General features: G+C 39.3%; 1 protein-coding gene across 6 annotated transcripts in view; it reads right to left on the bottom strand.

Annotated features, from left to right (window-relative positions):
* Nucleotides 1–22,068, bottom strand: part of LOC142409412 (glycerol-3-phosphate acyltransferase 3-like) — a 28,727-nt gene extending 6,659 nt beyond the window's left edge. For 5 of the 6 annotated variants that reach the window (XM_075500905.1, XM_075500907.1, XM_075500910.1 and 2 more), the window contains exons 1-7: nt 5,707–5,866; nt 5,134–5,404; nt 3,906–3,980; nt 3,132–3,221; nt 2,131–2,224; nt 1,733–1,848; nt 230–285 (exon numbers count right to left, since the gene is read on the bottom strand). In XM_075500905.1, the coding sequence (XP_075357020.1) occupies nt 230–285; nt 1,733–1,848; nt 2,131–2,224; nt 3,132–3,221; nt 3,906–3,980; nt 5,134–5,378 (676 nt within the window). In that variant the 5' untranslated portion in view covers nt 5,379–5,404; nt 5,707–5,866. Of the gene's footprint in view, nt 1–229; nt 286–1,732; nt 1,849–2,130; nt 2,225–3,131; nt 3,222–3,905; nt 3,981–5,133; nt 5,405–5,706; nt 5,867–7,033; nt 7,107–21,267; nt 21,448–22,016 lie in introns of those variants that run through there. The other variant, XM_075500906.1, reaches the window with a different exon arrangement.
* Between the last annotated feature and the right edge of the window lie 62 nt (nt 22,069–22,130).

Genomic DNA, 22,130 nt, shown 5'->3' with positions numbered 1-22,130 from the left:
ACTTTAGTTCTGAAACATAATCCCAGAGCCTGTTCTCTCTTCCACTAAAGCAAATAGACTGTCATAAAACTGTTGTAAAATACTAGAATCTGACTTTTAATACCTCCCAAGAGCTAATTAATTCTACAGACTAAAAACAAACACCTGACTTGTAAAGACTGGATATAATAAACTGCACTCAGTGGCAAGAAGTGAGAAGAGCAATAAAATCAATATAGTTGTTTCCTACCTTCTGGGAAAATCAAAATGGGTAACTTGGCCTTATCTGCAATGTGTTCACTAATTCTGTGGAGAGAAAATAAAATTTCAGTGTATACTTCATATTTGTATTTGGCCAAGAATCTAAATATCTGTTACCTCTTACATTGGACAAGAAAAGCCCTTGCCCAATTGCCCTTTGCCAGTCAGTAGCCTCAGCCAGAATGTGTGCTAGTTTCAGGTCTATCTCTCAGAGGTTCTCACTTGCTAATTGCAAAAGTAGGTTTTCTACAAAACTGTATGCAGTTTTATTTCACTATTTTAACCCAATTAACATGAAGTCAGAGAATGGTGGTACTTGAAGCATGTAAAAAAAAAAAAAAAAAAAATCACTTCCCATCTTTGACAGGTTCCAGCTATGAACACAGTCAAACTTCTCCTTTGACTGAAGTATATTCCATATTTCAAGTTTTCATGCCTTCTAGGTTCATAACATCAGCTTTGTATGTATCTAACGATTCTCCACATCTACTTAAGAAATAGGTGACTGGTTTACTACAGTTGCTGAATAACTTAAAAACAAATGTATTACCACTAAGCAGATTACTGACACACAAAATCTGTTTTCTGAGACACCTGTCTTTCCTATGACTCAAGAGCATGCAGTTCCTCTCCAGTCTGCATTAAAAAAAAAAAAAAAATCAGATATCAAAAAAAGGAGATAATGATCCAGCATGGCGGGACCTTCTCCATTTTTCTAAGGACAAACTGTCATAGACACTTACTTAATGTTAGCTGCGTTGCACCCTATTTCATGAAGATTTAGGATTATTAAGAACAGTCTCTGTAAACACCTGAGAAGATAAGAACTGCCATACTCAGTCAATTCTGTTCATGCCCTTAAAGTCCAACATGCTGCCTCTGCCAGAAATCAATACTGCAGGCCTGGAGAGCAGTATAGGCATTAAGCAAACATATTAAGATGCTTTCTCCGGGATGCTCTTCCAGCTTCTAGCAGCTAGGTGGTACCTTGGGTTTTTTTGTTTGGGGTTTTTTTTTTTGGGGGGGGGGGGGGGGGGGGTGGTGGTGGTGGTTAGCGCTACAGTCAGCCTCCCTTTATTCTGTACTCACAGCAGATATAACCAGCTGCGATGCTCAGAGCTGATGAAAAATGTACCAGGGCAAGGCATGATCCGGGAAGCAGATGTGCTGAGCTGACAGAACTCCGATTTCTGTCCTGACATTCCGAATCATCAGCCCTGAAACTGAATGAACAGGCTCCTGCCTGTGGCAGGCAGGGTGATTGTGGCAATGTGGAAATTCCCAGAGGTTACAGGGCAAATGATCAAAAGTTCAGTTGATGATTGCTACACCCTGCATCTTCATTGATGGAGCAGTTCCAAACCTTACAGTGATGACAACCTACAGCTGCCCACCAAAGACAGATGAAGGGTGAGAACAGTCTCAGCTCATGCTTGGACCTCACAATTACTAGACCTGGTGGGACAATCAAGCAAACACCTCACTACCTTACTTTTTCCTCACCAGATGACGGTCTTTCATTTCTGAGCGTTCAAACAAAACATGCTGAGTGGTTTGCATCCAAGATTTTTGAATAAGTCCCAGAATTCCTCCGTGTGCCTGGCCAACCTGCAAGCCCAAAAGAAACTGGTTACTATGCAAACACACACACTTAAACAGTAAAATTCTGAACACAGATGCATCACTTTCTAAGCTTGTTCACAAATGATAGCAATCCTCTTGGTCAAAAGTGTGCACACACCTGCCTGCGTCTATTATTTTGCAGTCCTGAACACAAGTTTGAATGCTATCAAATCCCACTCTTTCTACCAGAAAGTATATCCTCTTACCCAACCCTACATCTACAGGCATCTCAACATTACCAATATTTACCGACTCTCTTGTTCATACCAAGGAATAGCATCCATCACTGGCCAGGATTAGAACATCTAATGGAGATGTGTGGTTGGCTACACAGATGCCTCCCTCCTGTGGTCTGTTTTCCCTGCAATGACAACAGTAAAAGTAATTAATGTTTATTCTCTAGACTACAGGCCCCATCAGATGACCCATCCAGTGAGCATACATCCACATTCAAGAATCTCAGTGACAAAAGCATTTCAGGCACACAGCTTATCTGCAGATCCATAAGAAGTGGAAGAACACAAAACATTTTAAAATACTAATATTACCATGAGATATATGTTAAAACTCCCTGGCAGTATATTACAGCAGATAAGTCATCTTTCCTCTTACTTTCAAGAGTCCCTTCACATTTCAGTAGTTCTGGCATTTCACCAAAAACCAGTCTCCTTTTAGCTGAGAATACAAGACTTATTGGAGTAGGCATACATTACCATTCAGAGGCATATATCAAAAAATATTTGGACACTAAAACTCTAAAAGCAAAGACACTACCACATGATTTTGCTTGTTTTCTAAAGCACAAAAAAATATATTTCAGAAGCCTCCATTACCTAAAGCTCCACCACTAAGCAAGCAAGATATTACAAAAACTTACTGAAATACCATCCATAACTTACTTTAGGAGAGAGCATGAAGAATTAGTTACCAAATTAGCTAATAGAACAGCTGAACATTTTATGGTGGTGTTCTTGTGTGGGATTATAACGCGTTCATGGCAAACATTGAGAAAAATGTCTAGGTGTATATTTAACGAAGAACACAGTACTACTTCACCTTCACGTACCCTGCCAATACACAACAGAAAACACAGTAGGCCATGCAAACATCTCGACAGAGTCTAGATGATCCAAACAGCTTCTTGGGTCAAATTGCACCATCATAGTATCTGTGCAGTAATGGAATAAGAATCCTGCTCTGAAACTTAAGGCATTGAGTACTGTAAGAAATCAATACCAAACCAACAAGGGCAGCGTGGCACCACTCACCTGTTGTGGAAATGAACAAGACCACTCAGACATCGGACACCTAATGTGGCACATATCATCTGAACCTGGTTGCTCAGCCAGCATTTAACTCTAAAAGAAATGAAGCCATACATGCATTTCCAGTTCTATGCAGTCACTCATAGAACAATGCAACGTAAACTCTCGAAATTATTCCCAATAGGTGTTACTGAAAAGACCATACTAAGAGGATTAATTGCACTAACAATGCCACGCAGGAGGAGTTTATCGGGTATCAAAGATATTCTTGTTCCAGTCTTCTATTGTAATCTATTCTAAACCCACAAGATTCAAAGAGGAGAAGATAATAGTCAGGGTTTTGTTTTTATAGATTTTCCCTGGAAGCAACTGCTATTGACTCATTCATTAACATATATTTAATATAAAAATTTTTAGCTGGTGAATCACACTTGAGTTTTTGCACTGACAGGACATAACAATCTCACAGTATTAATATGGAATTGCTTAGGACAGATGATTTACTTGCCCTATTCTGACTCAAGAAGAGCATACTCTATTTTCCACTTTAAGACATACTTCCAGCAGTATCTATCTGGCTTACATTGCATGTCCACTTTCAGATGCCATTGTCATACTCTTTCTCATAGTGCTCTGTGAGTTTAAAGTAGAGAAGAAGTCACCCCATGATAGTCCATATTAATCCTCCAGACTCAGGCAGATTTATATTCCAACATACTAATTCAAATCCTTAAAGAAATAAAAAAGAAATGGAAAGAGCCCTCAGCAAATACCTACCTGCCCTTTGGAAACTGTCCTACTACTGTAGTGGCAGAGACCAGCAAGAGGATGGTGAAAACAGCCAAGCAGACACTACGAAGCAGAATAATCTTAAATAAATGCTAAGAACCAAAACTGGAAGAGCAAGCAAAAAAATATTTTATTGAACCCTTTGATCACAATGCTTCCCTCCACCATTAATAGCATCTAACTAGCAATACAAACTAGTTAAGGCCAAGAGGATAATATGAGCACATGTTTTCACTCAATTAATCCTGCACCAAGTACAAAGCCTTGTGCTGCCTGGAGCCTATCTTCCAAGAAGCACTACGCCCTGATCTGAAGCGATCACGTGGTAAAGAAGCCATTGTGTTCAAAGAGGACAGCGAGTAGTGGCTAGTGTTCTTTAATGCAGGTGAAGTTTCTCAGTGCCAAAAGGGACTCATCGTTTCATTTTTACATACTGAAATTTCTGGATAGGTTTTTATTTCCACCCCAAGCAGTAAGCTACTATATAATCATGAAAATTAAACATCATTGGTTGCTAATGGCTGAGCAAAACCAATATTGAAGCTACTTCTACATAAATGTTGTCTTCTTCAGCTGCATATCTAAGTTTACACACAGGCATATATGCTCTACTATGTGACTGACTGGTATGAAATCCCTCTATGCGCTGCAGCTATGTTTTAAATATACTGTCCTCCCATCCAAAGAATAAGAAATTTTAAAAGCTCCTGCTCTTTACAAGAATGGCTGAATATTTGTAACTGTTTGGTCAATATGATAAAGGCTGGTTTTGCTTAAAAAAAAATTCTAAAGTCTGAAAATTTAATACATTCCAAGTGCATGTGGTTTTTTTCATCCAGCCCTGTGTTCCCTGAACTTTGGCTTTGCTTCAAATCCCAAGTGTTCAGCATACAGTCTCCCTGTCTCTTAGACAAGTAGAGCCTGATCCTTTCAGTTGAAACAGTTGTTACTTCACATAATAAAAAGATCTCCAGATCATTTCTATAAAGTTGTGCCAGATTTTTAAAATAAATTAATTAATAATAAAACATACAGAAGATGAGAAATGTACATCTTCAGCACCTTTTTTTTCTTTTAAGGATATTTGAGTTTCAATGGCATCCTAGAAAACCAAGTCATGCCAGGTTCTCCTTTCTGCACTAGTCAATAGCATATTATTTCACGTCTTTTGTAAAAAGTAACATAAAAACATCCCAGCAAATTACATCTGGCTCACCGAAAAGGCATCAGGAGACAATACCGAATTAGGATCCCAATGACCCACACAACGGTCAGTTGCCAGCTAACATGGTGCAAGTTGGCATTGGTTCTGCTGAGGAGATTCCAGGACACCAGTTCCTCAGAGGAGAACCGTTGGGTGACTTCATCTTCTGCAACTGCCTCACACCCCTTCTTGGAGAAGTACATAACATCAGCAAGGTTGAAGCGTCCTCGGCACTGGCCAGCAATCTCCTGTTCCATGGAGGTTTCCTCTCTCTGGATGATCCCTGCATGAGGAAATGAGTCTTCCTTCCACACAGTGGAATGGACAATATGGATTCCAAAAAAACTAAAACACACATGCTTTTTAGAAACACCTCTCCTGCTACTCCAAGCACCATAATTGCATTGTTATGCATCATTTACATACTGGCATTTAGTTGCACAAGTTACTTCTCTAATCCTATGCTATATAACACCACTAAATTGTTGAAGAAAGGAGAAAAGCATTTGGAGCAAGCTGCAAATAAAAACCTTGAGCACAACACCTACTTCATTGGCATTTACCAAATAACATAGGTACACACACCTAGAAATGTCAACAGTGCACTGCCAAGATTGCAGACTCCTCCTGATGTCTTGACTCAAATTCAGGCAGTGTTTGTATAGTTGTTGTTCTTGCTGCTGTTGATTAGTTTTACTTTTTCCCAGCTGTAACAAACACCTTCCCCTGGTATTTCTTCTCAGAGCCTTCTCTCTTCCCCCATCACTTCTCCTTTAAGAGTCACTTCACTACCAAGAAACTTTGAAGTGTCTAGATTCCTTCCCCTCCGCCTTCCCCTGAGATATACATAGTGTAACACAGAGGCATTGTGCAGGAAGAATGACAACACATTCATGCTCCATATCTGTAAAATTATGCCTCATAGGACAGCCACACAGCAAGTCTCAGTGATGTTTGCTGAGGTCACTCTGAGACCAGATTCTTACCTGGCTGGTTACAGTGACTAAAATTGTATCGATTCATACCAGCTAACACTTGGCTTTTTTGTTTGCTTTTTTTTGTGGGGGAGGGGAAGAGGGATGATGGGTATTGGATGACATTAAATGTGCTTTATTCAAAATACATTTAATTTATCTTCATCAACATACTACCCCCTGATCAGAATCACAAAACTTTCCTCCAGCTGCACTTCAGTCAAACCTTCAATGTCCAGGAAATCATCAGACCTGAAATTCATTAGCTAACAAACCAAGCAGTCTATGTGACTGATGACTAAAAATGGCACTACAAGTAAAAGGATTATTATGAGAACTTAACCCAGTCCCCTTTGGTCAAAGAAGACAGGAAAAACAGTTGGGAAGAGGAAAAAAAAAAATTACTCTCAGATTTTATCCCCATGCCTATAGAAGAGTGCAAACCATAACTGTGATCTGTGGGATGGTGTAGCTCCTTTACTAGAGACACGCTGGCTTTTTGCATGCTAGGAGTTACAAGAAGCAAGAAAGAATCCATACAGAGCAATATCAAAGGCAAAGAATACTTGTTCCTCCTGATCTTGTAAAGAGAGAGCTGATGGAGTCAGAAAGTACAAAATACTCATTAAAATAGGGACAGCTTCCCAAATGCTTATCAGTAATGTCTTTCTATACCCACACTAGTCTCCAACACATTTTATTCAGAAGACTCAATCATTCACAGATTATCTTGCTTATAACATACTGAAGGTCTCTTTTGTAGGTTTGTAACTTCAGCAGTTATTTGCCTAACAAACTCCATTTTGGCCATTCCATTTCTCTTACCTAACACCAGATGCAATTTATGTTTCTGTTTACTCTTTTCTAGGTAAGATATTAAAATAGTTGCCTTTTTACAAGACAAATAGTGCTGTGTCACCTTCTTTTAGAGATCTTACCAGTGGAGATTAAATTTTCAAGTGCCAGCGCCTTCTGCTTTTTTACTCCCTCCTCAATCTGCAGGGTGGCCCACTGTTCCCAAAACAAGAAAAGTAGATGTTTATGGTTTTTATTTCATCATTTCCAGGCATTCTATAATTACCTCAGGTGAATTATCTGAGCCTCTTTTAGTGAAGCCAGGTCTTAGATTTTCATTTTCCAAATTCAGCCTGAAGGCTGTCCTGCACACCTCCTGTTTCATTTGTTACAGAGATTACCTTTTGCAATTTTCAGGAAAAATTGTTTGGCTCAAACTTCTTTTCAGGACATAGGCAGTTGGTTTTTTCCTGGGGCACCACAAATTACCGAGCTACCTAAGAAACTCGCTGAGATCTATGGGTCCAAAACTCTCTCTTCCCCAGTTAGCTTCAGGCAATAGAATGATGCAAGATACTATCACTGATATTAGAGATATGCTGGAAAAATAGATCTAAAAATGGATTTTAAAGAATAAAAGAGACTACCTCAGTTTTAGGGCATACATGCAGTTTCTGTTAACAGAAAACAGAGGAGGGACCATTTCGTATCCATAGTACTTCTGAAGTAGTAGGTTTGGTAAGGAGCTTTCACCCTTCCCTATCTTTACCTTTTTGAGCTAAACCAAGATTCTCCTCCCTGTGCAGAGCAGCATAAAACTCCTTCATTAGCAAAATCAAATATACCAATATGCCTAATTTTTGAAGTATTCATAGTTTTAAATGTTTTCATCATACATATATAGACATATAAATAGTAGCTCTCATGAGTACTAGATCTTCCCATATTTACATCAAGATATCTACCCTAACAAAGGACACAGGATGCTTGCGTGTAGGCTCTGCTCATTATTAAGGAATCAATGACCCACTCAACTTATGTCCTCACCCGCTGTTAAGGCTTCCCACCTACAACAGATAAGGATACATCCTTCTGCTTCAGGATAAACTCTTGCTAAACAGTTTATTTCCCTCTTACTGGCACGCACAGCCATTTAAGTCTCCACGAAGCTTGATCTCAAATAGTCTTCACCATGTTACATGTTGCTTGTGCCAACAACATCGACTAGCTTTTTGCCATCCTTAATTTTTGCGTGGTCTCTAGCAGCTCCTTCTGTAGCTATTGAAGTTTAAGTCAATAACAAAAAAGAGACACTATCACGGCATAATTAGGATATTTTAGTTACCCTTAGTTGACTTTTTTTTTTTACCAGCCATCTTAAAAGAAAAGAAAAAAGAGAAAGCAGAATAGGCAATGATGTGATATTTTAAACTCCATGCAAACCATCTCTTATAACAGCATAAAAAAAAAAAAAACCAAACCACACCACACCAGACCCACCCTGTCTATACTTTCCAGTTATTCCCTAGGAAAGGTAAACTGGTACATCATCTGTCTCAACCTTTTGCAACACAGGGAGAGTCATTCAGAATTGGGGAGCCACAGGGTGTCATGAAAACAGCAGCCCACACACTGAGAAATGAAAGAATATATGGCACAGGAACAAGAGTGTTGCAAACGAGAGTAAAGGCAGACGTGGCAAACTTAATCGCTTTATAACGTAGTGCTGGTCCTCACTCCTTCCCCAATATCCTTTAGGATAGTTGTATGGCATGAGGAAGGAAAAAAAAATAGAAATCACCTAGCTTGGCAAATAAAGCCCTTTGGCTTACTCTCTGCTTTCCTGTCTACCACCCTTATCTTGCCCATCACGGTCCTCTTACATGAATAGGCACATGCCAGTTGGCAAGCACTTCCAAAAGTGAGCTTGCTCATACTGTCCTGAAGGATTTGGAATACCTCAAGAAGGCTGACTTTTGAATCCCAGGTAGAAAAAGGGTGATAAATCACTGACCAAGCTGACTCACAAAAATATGTTAACTAATTCAAATGAGCAAGACAAGTCAAAACCAACAAAAATTTATAAAGTTTACTAGTAAAGTATAAAGTCCTGCCTCATAGCACAGAGAAACAGTGGGACAAAAGTGGCTGCCTGTAATTAAATAGTCAGTCAAGGCTACAAAGGCAGAGCACAAGGCAGATGAGGAAGAGCTTTCAATAGGTGAATGGTTACACAGGACTTGTTAGCTTGCAAAAGAGCTGGCTGAGATGGCGTATGACAGAGGCTTACAAAGTCTGGACTGGCCCAGAGCAGGTGCATAAGCAACAGTTATCCATTTTCTCTTCTAATACAAGAGCTGGGGAGCATCATATGAAAGTGTTGGGCAGAGTGTATGAGCAAGAAAAAGGTATATATTTCCACAAAACACAGTTAAGTTGTGGAGTTCATTGTCCAGGACATACTGCCAGAGATCATCTGAAACGGGAGCAGTTACATGAAAACATGGATGAAAATCATCATGGAACACAAAACTCTCCTAACTCATGAATTGGCACGGGAAGCTGAAGCAACAAACAGCTGGGAATGTATTCCTGGCAGTACAACCGTACAATCACCCAGCTCTTAGGCTTTTCATCAAGCAATTGAGTTGACACCTGTCAAAGCCAGGCTATCTGTCTCGATCAAACTCTGGACTGACCCAGCAGAGTAGTTTCTATATTTTTCTGCATTCAGTGGCGTCCATACATGTAATTTGTTTTTAAAATATGAAATAAGACTTTGTGATCGCCTTTGTTTTGCACAGTATTGAGACAGACCCGTCATGCTGGCCTTTGTTGCAAAACAGTAATGAAAGGATGTTCTAAATACCTTACAAAAGCACATGTGTTGCAACTAACACAGAATTTAAGTGTTAAATGAAGCAACTTCATTCCTAAGTTTGCTGACCGAAGGAGAACTCAGGTGCTGTGCTTTCCTCCCTCCCATTTCTGAAGTGATGAGGACACAAGGAGTCCAAACATCCAGCAGGTGATCCCATCTGGAATACTGAAGACTTGACAGCTTAACTCCAACAGCCCATTTGTTTGAGGCTTCGCATAATTACATTCTGAACAAAATAAGGGTGCCTAATACTTCATTATATTAATTACTTTCTTCATAGTACATGACATGAAAAGCTATACAATATGGAATGTTCATTTTTTAAAATCTCACTTCTTGTGGGTTTTCCTCCCTTTTTCCTTTTAAGTACAATTTGGTACTCCATTTTTTCTGTACTGTGTAATAACTCGTTTTTGCCTCTCTTCCTCTGCATTCCCATATTCTACTACCTCTTCTCCCATGTTCTCACAAAAGCTTTTTCTAATCACTCATTACACTGGCTTTTTTCAATCCTCTTCTTAGCTTTATTCTGACACGTGACAAAGGCCTTGGGGCAATTACTCCATATAAAGTCTTCCAATATAATTACAAAGAGAAGGTCAGTAGGTTTTTAGTGCAAGCTAAAATCACCATCTAAGATCAAGCACTTATGACCTTTTCATCCAACAGTCCTTTCTGTCTGGCCTCATTTCCCCTTTCACATCCCTAACAAGAACCCAAGTCAAATGATATGCATATTACATAGCAGGTCTGAGAGGATGTGCAAGCAGTGACTGTCCACAATCGGACAGTGAGAAGCACTCACAAATCTCCTGGCTGCTCTAGTGAGGGTAGATGAAATAGGTTGAGAAGGGTCCCAAACAAATGTTTGGGATAAAAGCACAAGTATTTCTCTGGTTTTTGATGCAGTGGCTAGCTCAGGATAACCATGTATTTGATGCACAGCAGTGAGCTTCTTCCACTAGCTTAAGCGTCTGCAACATCTGCCCATACTCCAGTGGGAATTTACAGCATATTAGCTACCTCAATGTATAAGTGAGCTATCAATTCAAAGAATATCCACAATTATTAGCTGGCTGATGTTTTTCCTACACATGAGTATTTCTCAAGAAACAACAATACTCCAATTTCATACAGAAGCTCAGATCTCATAAAATTCCAGAAGATTCTTGGCAAATGGAGCTACAGCTGTTTAACGTGTTTATTTGACTCTCCACAACACTGTAAGAGCATGGTGTAGATTTCATTCTAGCAAATACATTTTATTTTGCAGCTGCATCACTAATGAGCTGGAATAATGTCCCTAGCACAGCTTTGCTAGTATCATCACCTCCACCAAACCCCATTACAGACAAGCAAACACAAAGCTTAGAGAAAACACATTATTTCACAAATAAAAGCTTACAAGCATACGGGAAAGAATAACCCTATCAGAAACTAAACCAACTTTATCATTTCCAGAAATATTTTAAGGATAAATGAATAGTAATAATAGTAATTATGGGCTAATAGTTATGCAATTGAGAAATTACTGTCTGGGAAATCTTTTACTATTATACTATCCATATGTCCTCAAAAAACCCAAACAACAACAAAAAAGAAAACAAACAAACAAAAAAAAACCCACAAAACAAAAACCACACAAACAAAACCAATCACCTCCCAGATTTTCAAAGCTTGAATCTTGCTTTTGTAAAAAGCTTTGTTTTGTTTCTAAAAAAACAAGTATCTAGATTCCTTGATGGAGAAGCAGCAAAGGGTATGAATTCTTTCCATACATAATTACATCTCGCCCTTTTGTTTCAGTTCACACTGTTCACACTGCTAAAACACTTCAGTGAAGTCAGGAAATCAAAATGACTTATCTCATCATATGCCACCGTTACTCATTGCTTAGTAATAGATCTACAAACTTGGGCTTTATCCTAAAACACCTAGAGCTCCCAGCAAATTCACTAAGGGCTACCAATATGCTTTCTTTGAAAACACAACTTTGAAAAAAATATCTTTTCACTTTGAAGTCCTTGATTTCAGACTCTACTCTTATTTTTCTCAAACTGACGAAACATGGAGGAAAATACATGTTTTCCCTGTCTCCCAATTTGCATAATCATTTACAGCTGTAAGAAGCAAATATAAAGTGTTCTCAGGTGACAAGTTTTCTATTAATTTTGCTGGTCTACATGACAAACTAGATCCAATACAACACAATAGACAATCCAGTCATAGTGCTCAAGGTTGGGTTTTTGGTGAAACATCAACCAGTTGTTCGGTACTTCCTAGAGTGCCAATATTCCTGCAATATAGTCAGTAGTGTGCTAATACATGACTAAGCATCTGCTCTTAGCATTTTCAGCATAGCTATCTGGTAAGGAATCCTATTTCACCATTCAGGCTAACAACAGGAACCAAGGATGGCCTTCGTGCATTACCCCATTAGCAAGATCTCAGGTAGATAATGTCACAGCTAGAAACAAGTCGACACTTCACTAGGCTATCAATGTCAAGTTGTTCATTTCTTGAACAAAGGGCACATATAAGCCTGCTTTAAAGCTAACTGTATCCCAAGCAGCAATTTCAGCCATATTCTGGTGAATGAGCCCCAGGACTCCAAGAATAGGCCCAGCAATTGTACACACAAGCTTTAACCCAGCATTTCCCAGCCATACCCTTACTTCTGAAGAGCGAAGTAGGCCACAGCACAAAGAGGACCTAACATTCCCTTCATCCTCTTTCCCTCCCATTTCCTGCTAAGATAGCTCTTAGTTACTCTTTTGGTACCATGAGAAGCATTTGAACAACACTTCAAAGAAAACAGCTGAAATTAACCTAAAGAAAACAGAGGAAATTCCTTTTTTGCCTACAGGACAGTTAGGGAACAACTTTCAACTAAAGAACAAAACAAGCCAGCCTGAACTGCAGTACATGGAGCTGTGCTCTTGTTATTAACTGCTGCGGCAATGGGGAACTAGACATAAAAAGCTATATCTGATCGCATAATAATTAACTTAATTACATCTTTTTTGATAAATTAATCCTCCACATTGTGAACACAAAATTATCATACTCGTAACCTCTTACGAAAACTGTGGAAAGAAAAACATTTAACATGCTTTTCCAAAGAGAAGTGCCTTCCTACATAAAGCACCCACTGAGTAGGTCAAATGTCCTTCAAAGTTGGGAAATGCACAGTGGAAAAAAAATACAGAAATTATTTTAACATCTGCCAACGGCAGCAGCAAAGCTGTCCAAAGACCTCCTCAGGTTTGTGTTTGATATGAGAGAGCCTGATGAAATCAGTTCCAAGTGCCACAAGCCTCGTATTCAGGGTACCAATAAGAATTTAATTGGCATACCACTGGTTGATTAAAAAAAAAAAAAAAAAGTATCACATATAAAAGCCAATATTACATATAGCCACTGCAGGCAGTCATTTCCCATTGACATCAGTATCTGAAAAAACAAGTAATCCTTAAAGTTTGCAGTCATGTGCACTATGCTAAGCGATGTTCATACAGCTGAAGACAGTCCCTGCCCAAGAGCTCTTAATCAGTATTAAAAAAAAAAAAGAGAGACAGAAGAATTATAAAACAGAATTGGCACAAGGTAAGATGGTCGTGATATTAACCGTATCACATTGTTACAGACATGTTCTACTACACAAATAGATGGCTCTAACAGCTTAATAATAGTAATAGTAACAATACTAGTAATAAGTTTTCTGCTACAAGTGGAAAGCATATTCATGAAAAGCAGGTTTATGCCAGAAAGACAAAGTTAATCTACTGGAAAACAGAAACACTTCACTCTTCAATATGATGAATTCACAGCACCTATTTTTGGCCACTGATAGATATGAACAGTCAGACTTAAAAAATTAAGTGCAGTTCTAGCTTATTAAAAGCTCCAGAAACTTTTACTGATGTCAGCAGAATCAGGATCTTAGCCTTGACCTGTTCATCCCTAGAAAAATTACACTTTTAGAAGGTTGCATGGAACTTGTTACTGCTGGATCCCCCAGATTTATAATTAGAAGAACCAAACACACACAGTCAGTATTCTTACCTAGAACCTAGTACTCATTAATACTATGTAATTAAAATAATCCAAATAAAACCATTGAAACTTATGTACATCTAAAATACACGTTCTTGTTACTTACCAACTCCCATAAACTAAAACATCTTTATTTGTATTTGACTTGTCATGAGTATAGCATGAAGTATTCTAACCAGCTTGAACTAGAAGCAATATATCAAGGAATCTCTACTTTAACCTAAGGAAACCTCAAACCAGTACCAGATTATAACCCAGCACATAACTAGATATCATTAAAGACACCATTCAAGAGAACCATCCTGTACGTTTAAGCTGCAAACAACACATCCAAGTTAATGGAATTATTTCTTCTGACTTTTATGGCATCTATATCAAATGCACAGATTTTTTTTTTTTAATTAAACATGTCCTATAATAAACATATACCTTTTTAACCCAATTCTCAACTTACCTCTAACATTTTTATTATAATTTTCACATAGAAATGAGAAATCCCCAATGACACTCTAAACATCGAAGGCAACAAAACTAACACCACAAACAAAATCATCCAGGTAGACAAAATGTTGCCCTCTGCAAGGCCATGGCCTCCTCTATTTTCTTCCATGCTTGCTCCTTCAAAATACCAGCCTGCTGCCTTTCTGAGAAGATATACTTATCTGTAGTGGAGAATCCAGCAAGCTTCAAGAGAGAGGCAAATAAAAATTACACATTCTGAGCCAAAGCTATCTCTAGGAGAAGACTGCTGCCCTCTGAAGCCTGATACCATAGATTATCTCAATGATAATGTAATTTCTACCCCTTGTCCCACCCTAACTCCACCCACTTCCTTTTAATTGATAAGCATTTACTCACCAGATATAATACAGGGGAGAAGAAAGAAAGAAAATTATAAGTAACAATATATGTTAGGTAATAAGATGCTGCCAATAAGGAAACTTGTCAATGTCTCAACTAGTTTTCACGAGGCATCCCACCAAATAAATTACAATACAGACCAAGTAGGTGTGGTTTTCAGACTGCTTAAAATCTTCTCTTCTAAAACTCATTTAATACACATGAAGCACTTCTCCAACTGACATTTGCTCAAATTAGTGACTTATTTAGTCAGACTTTCTACTTCAGGATGAAATGACTGCCTCATTTTGGTATTTGACCAAAGGAACCAAACTGAAGCTTGAGGTGCAAGTCAGGCTTTTTTATTTTATTTTTTAATAACACCTGTGAAATGGAGATGCAAATTTCAGCAGGCAGAAATTGACAATACAATAAAACCTGCTCCCTCCACTGCTCTACAAGAAATTAGCCAAACTGTATTCAGGGTTACAAAATGCACTGTGATGAAGTAACAAGTCACCTACCTTTGCATCTATTCAACTACAAAATCTAAATACAATAGATAAGCAGGTTTCTCCTTCTATCCTATCAAATGCCAATAATTTAATTCAGTATTTTTTAGGAAAGACCCAGTTCAGCCCCTTACACTGACCCCTCTCCTGCCTTTTTGTATGCATCACACAAGAAACAAAGGTGAATAACTATCTCTAGAACCTAAGAGGAGCCCACCAGCTGCTCATTTACAACCTTACCACAGAATACATTAACTAACCTTGGTGGAATGAGTATTTAGGGCATAACTTCCAAGATAGTGCTATGCTGGTCCACAAAAGATCTTTCCTTTGCACATGCTTACATTAGCATGTTTGTCTAAAGCTGGGGCTGTCCTTTTAAAATATCCCCATCCTCATGTACCGTTGTTTGGTTTGTGTTGTAGAGCAGCCTCGGTACACGCAAACTGGATTTATTAGAAATGAAAGCAGACCCAAAGATCCTTTGTAGAAAGTGCACCCAATACTCTCCTGTCAGTAACAGAAGCACAGATATCAGAGTGGGCTGCACCACCACTAAGTCCTCTAGTTTATACCATGCACCCAGGCACCAACAAGCAGGCTTTTGACATGTCACAGGCTCATGTAATACCATGACATGCTTCTTGTACCATATAATGAGTCAAGTAGCTTTTGTATCTTCAGATTTGCTGCTGAATGTCATCCCTCAGGTCTCTGTAACTACATCACATCTTCTTCAGCAATCTAACTTTTCTTTTGCATCTTCTTTTCTTTATTTACCTGCTTTACCTTCTCCCCCTTTGCTGACATCTTTCTGAGCATTCTGTATCTTCTACAAAACCTCACTGGTTTGGTTTTTTTAATTGTTTCTGCCTTCCCATTGCTCTTTCTCTCAAGGGCAACCTCAAGCCCCTCAATCTCCTATTACACTGCTGCTGCCAGGCACACCATTACGCACTACTTCTCACCTGCCTCACCAACAGTCTCTACTACTAGGCTTCTCTAGGAACAATATTTCATTGTTTGTAAAACAGCTTTGCTCACCCATTTCTGTTTAGCTACCATTCCTTACATTCACATTTCTGGTCTCTTCCTCTAGTGGCTTGCCCTGCTAACACACGTTTCTTAGGGTGGCATACGGTAGAGAGCTGGATGAGCGGATGTTCATCCTCTGGCACAACACAGCACATCTCTGAATAGCTACCTTCAGCCTCAGCACAGGAGATCGGTATGCATGTCGTCTGGGTGCTAAAAACTTTGTGGGTGGCAGGGTGGAGGTAGTTTCTGGGACCTGATTTGAGGCAGGAAAGGTGGGCAAAATGAGGTATTGATAGCACACCAGGAAGTAACAGGAAGGTGTGGTGAGTCTTTTAATAGGATGCCTCAGCAATAAGCCTAGGCACACAAAAGAGGGATCATTTCTGAAAAGGAGAGAGAGAAAGACAGAATTCCCTACCCACATGGGAGGAAGAAGACGTTTCCTCTCCTGAATGAGGGAGAATTGTTTTCCATCCTCCGAGACCATATCATTTGCACTGCCTGTCTAACCCTTACAAAGTCATATTCCCTGCCACACCAGGAGCACAGACAGACACTGTAATTCTTCCCTGCCACCTTCTAAAAAAACAGAGAGTAAATGAACCCCTCCCATGCTCACCCCTCCATCATGCTGAATGATGGGGCTGCAGCCCTTTGTCAGCTATAATTTTCCCTGGTAAAACACTCAGTCCAAGATATATCAGGTTTTCTGAGGCCTGCTGAGACAGCTATCACAGGCAAATCCAAAAAAAAGCAGAACAGGTTTGGAGGGGGAACAAATAAAACAGAGAGACTTTGGCAGTCTATTGCTTTTCACCCAACATGTCACATTTGCCACACAGCAAAAGACAATTACTACACCCATTCCGCTCAGTTTGCTCCTGGACGTGCAGCACTGCAACAACCCACTGCAGTGAAAGCATCACCTTGAATTCACAAGCCAGCCTGGGAGCCCCAGCCCCTTGCAGGATTGTGAAAGAGGAGGCCATAGGGATGGCATTCCCACATGAAGTGAAAGAAGATGAAGAGTTGCTACTAGCCTCTCTACTGAGGTGGTCAAACTATCTAGCCCAAAGGCACTACAAGATCCATGTGGACAGGTCTCTTTTTATCTTTATTCTTTGCTTTATCCGCTTCATGCCTCCTGAAATCATGCAAAACATTTCAGTGTTCTTACTGTTCTATTGCAAACCTTTAATGTCACATGGTTTGGAGAGTAAAAAAAAAAAAAAAAAAAAAAACAAAAAACACACCCAAAACACCCAAACTGGGAACAACACTGAAATCAAGAAGAGCCTCTACGTCTACCTATTAACAGAATGGAATAAAAATTCTAATGCAATGGAAAATTGTCCCAAAAAGCACTAAAGAATGAGCTTGAGTACTGGAATTGGTCCAATCACGACCAAGGAGTTCAGTCTTGGTTAATTTTCTGCCAAAAGTGGCTGGCAAAGCTTCTAAAGCATCTTTCTGCTCTTGGGATCATGAGCATGGAAACAACGGAGACATGGTGGTCAAAGCAGGTCTACTTCTTAACTCCAAAGCACTTGGGATAGCTATAGAAGTAAATCAGGACTTGAATTGTATCTCTGCCCTGTATGAAGGTGATGCACTTGCTTGTGATGTGAAGAAGAAAGGAAATTCTTTATTTCTCCAGGCAATTCTTAACACAGCTTCCTATTTTCCAGTCAGAAAGTTGGCTTATTACGCCCCCATCACAATCATTGATTTTTTTTATTATTTCAAAAGAACCACTGAAATGTACATGTTTGTCAATTTCCAGTATGAATAGCCACGCATCCAACACCATGAGCTGAATAATTACAGTTTGTGATGGGGCTACACAAAATTCCTCAGCACAATAATTTCCTTAAGAATTAGCTCTGCCATCCACTGACTAAACAGAGCTTCTGCATGTCATTCCTCTGCTCTTCTTGCATTTATTCCATTTACCAATAGCCAGCCTGCTGCAATCATGCCCATTTTGAAGCTGGAAGAGATACTTTATCCAGAAGTGTGAAGGTATTGAAATAATTCAAATAAACATGCAGCAACGGAATGTAGTTTCACTCATTTGTAAGGTCTAGTAAATAACAGCTGATGAATTTATACCAAATAACTACAAGCACTTCTTTATGATGAAGTACCCTATATGTCAGGAAAAGTCACAACACACTTAATGTGCAAAATACTCTCTTCATGTGGAAGACTGAAATCCAACTTAGAAGAAAGGGATGCTGGTGACACAGGAAGAATTCAAGAGCAAAGCTCCCTTTAATTTAACAAATCTCAAATTGACACCTGCAAGCATAAGAAATTAACTTGAAACAATGAAGATATTCCTGGTCTCCTAGGGAAATGAGAAGGAGATGGAGTGGGTGTCAGCTGCCTACTCTTAGTTCTCGATCCTTGAGGTCATTCTACTAATTTCTTATTATTAGGCAATATTTTGCAATTGTCTGAGGGAACCAGAAGTATGACCTATTTATTTTTTCGCTGCAAGGAGAAGCAAACACAGCACTGACCTCTGCCTATCTATAGCACCTTATATTGGGTTAAATCAGGTATAAACAGCCTTTTTCTGCACAGGAGTGGCTATACAACAGTCATCTTTCAAGCAGGTGCATATACACTGTGAACGGATAAAAACTGCAATAGGACATAACAGCTTTGAAGAAGCACCACTATGGTTTTGCCTTCCCTCTGATACGTTACCTACTGCAGACACAGACTAGAAAGAACACTCAGCATGGCCTCTAAAGAGAAGGAATCACACAGTCACAGAAATTTTTGGAACCGCTCTTTCCAGGTATGCCTCCTTCTTGTCCAATACTAACTATTCCAGTGACTCCAAAAGATGCCTGAAGGGATGTCATAAAGGAGAGTTTGCAGCTGATACCAGCCTGCCTTTCTTGTAATGCCTTTCTTGTCAGACTACCAGAACGTCATACGTCCCTAGCAGATACTGATCCAAAAGAGCACCGACACATCAACTTCAGCCAGGTGGTGCTTCAGATGTTGAAGTAATACATTCCCTACAGGTTAACAGAGATATTTCTACCTGAGACAAATTACAATAGGCTCCATGACTGTCAATCATGGTCAATCTTCCATCAGCTGATCTTTTTTACAGGAAATATACAGGGTATATTGTTTACCTGTTTTGAGCTGCAACATGATCAAAAGCTGCTTACATCTAGAAGTAGATCCCAGCACTGTCATTAGACACATGAAGGTGTTACTATTGCTAAAATTGTTCCTCTGACTCCAGTCATAGGGCTCCCTGGTATTTCTATGCAAGTTTTGTCATGCTACAAAGACAGCAAAGCAGACTGATCTACTTAGAAAAGACCTGGAAGTCAATGACACAAAGTCAAGAGAGCAAACCTGGGCTGATTTCCCAGCATCTCTTAACATCCAGGGATGTTATTTTTTGCAGAATAAGAAAGTCTTTCAAACAGGACTGACCAGAGCATTCTGCACTCCAGTAATTTTGATGTGTGTACTCACACATGAAAACCACTAAGAATACTTCTTTTTCAATTAAACTTTTACCAGCTACAACAAAAAAAAGGACCTTTTGGTTTTTGCTTGTATCTTCTCACTGTTTCAACCTCATGTTCAGCAAACTGAAATAATCTCTGGTAGTTTTGTTTCGATTTTTATCAAGACTGAGGTTCATGCTTCACTTGTGAAAAATCCTCTAAAAGGCCAGAATAATCTTAAAGATCACCTATTGCATGGTAAGCAATGTCAGGTGCAATATTTATTTATGGAAACCACACTGTCTTCATTCACTAAAGTGCAAATATCCACTCCTCTGCATTCATACTCTAACTGATCTATGTCTGCTGCTCTTTAGGTCTGCACAGATCCCATCTACACCACTAAACAGATCTGTGTTTATATCTGACCGCAGTAAGATTGTGCTATTTATGGATTATCTTTGGCCATCAACAGCTGAATTAGGAAAACATTGAAGTATGTTTAGTATTGTATCAGTCATTAGGATGACTGTAACACTGTAATTTAGCTCTGACCACACAACCATTATTGTTTCCACACAAGATAAATGTAACAATTACAGAGCCTTATTTATCATATCCTGTAGCTTACAACAGGCTTGCGTCTTTGTATCACAGAAGCGGAAAGTCCACTACATGTTGTGACTACATTTGTTTGCCTTGGCAATGTATAAATACCCATCACGTGTAGGCATTACATGACTGTCAATACATCTCATATATTGTCAATACAAATCTTGTATAAGGTTTGCGTATCATCAATGCTGAATGCAATAGAATAATTTGTCAATGCCCAATATTTATTGCATTGATTAAATGCATAAAATTTTGTCACAGCTCTGGCTCAGGAGCGACTGCAATTGCAGCACAGGGTCCTCTGGGGCAATTTCTGAAAGATGTCAGCATTCACGTCTGCTTCCATCATTTTCTCCACAAACGGCTATGGAAGCTGGTCATATCCATCTGTTCTTGTTGCCTCCACCATGGCAACGTTGTCCATAATGGAGTCATTTGTTACAATGTATCACTTCAGTTGTGTTGTACTTATTACATCGTTTAATACCATGTGGCCTGCATTGCAAGGAATGCATACTAGTTCTTTCCCATTAATCTTGTCAATCATTCTGTGTCATCTGGAGACTCATCACCCCTTATTCAGAGATCTAGATCATTTATGAGTGTGTTGAGAAATAAAAGTCTTAGCTGGTCCCTCTCTCCACTGTGACAACAGGTAAGAATCACAATTTTCCTCTTCTAAATATTGGCACCATTCACATATATTTTAAATAAAATTTAAGGAATTTTATTTAAATGTAAATATGCCAGAACTAACCATTCTCTTCCTAAATCTTGCCAACAAGTTTTAAGGGAAAAGAAATTGCACTAAAAAGGTTAATTTTATATGAAACCTAAAAATACATGCGTGAGACCCCAAAATCATGGAAACACCTCTTGAAAGACCACAGGAGCATATACCCTATTTCAAAAGTCAGGAAATGAATGTCTAAGGCTAAGAACATGCTTACCTATAGTCCTGGTGAGGGATGAAATCGAGCATTTTCTTTCCTGAAGTGAAGGGGAAAAACTCCTGCGGCCTTTAGACAGGATCTCTGATCATGTTTCAAGGAACACTGTCACTTCTAGCCCTCCCTTCCTGAAACTTTTTTCTAGAGCTTTCTTCTGGCTGATATAGTCAGGAACATCTGCTAGAATGTGAAAAAATGTTACTACAAATATTGAAAAGAAGTAAAATGTGACTACCGAAAAAAGACAAAACATACATTCTGCAAACTCAGTCTATATCTTAGGAAGAAGTGGTACAATTCACTGCTGTCAGATCATTGTTTAGCATTATCATTTTATTACTTCCTTATCACAATTTATTAGGTTATTAACTCAGAAGATTCTTGCCATGACCCTAAACAGTACGGTGCACCTCCAGACATATGCACAGCTGCATGTCCTGTTTCAAAAGGTACAACCTTGTTATAGACAGGAGCTCAGCTAGTGCCATGCCTTTTCATATTGCAGGCTGGCGTGACACAATCCTCCCACTATGAAGACTTGAATACAGCTCACTCCACCCACACTCCCAGCTGGATTATGTGGGCCAGGTAGCTCGGTTTAAATGCTGTTTTGATGCTTTGCTAAAGCTCTTGGTACAGATCAATCAGGCGCTTCTATAAGCGCAGATCCTGACTTTCAGCTTGGAGCTATGTCAGGTCCTGGAGCTTGCAGGTGACTGGCAGGCATCGCTGAGGCTAGGACACCTCACCTTGCCCTCGGGAACAAGCCCTTGCTTGCTGCACCTGCAGTCCTTTGCTCCAGAAGCCACCCCTGAGACGCAGGGGGTCTGAACAGCCTTCCTAAATCGGAGTATTTTTTCACA

This window comes from Mycteria americana, chromosome 4 (genome assembly GCF_035582795.1).
Source record: "Mycteria americana isolate JAX WOST 10 ecotype Jacksonville Zoo and Gardens chromosome 4, USCA_MyAme_1.0, whole genome shotgun sequence".
Lineage (NCBI taxonomy): Eukaryota > Metazoa > Chordata > Aves > Ciconiiformes > Ciconiidae > Mycteria > Mycteria americana.
The sequence above is the reverse complement of the archived record's forward strand: the minus strand, read 5'-3'. Positions and strand labels throughout refer to the sequence as shown.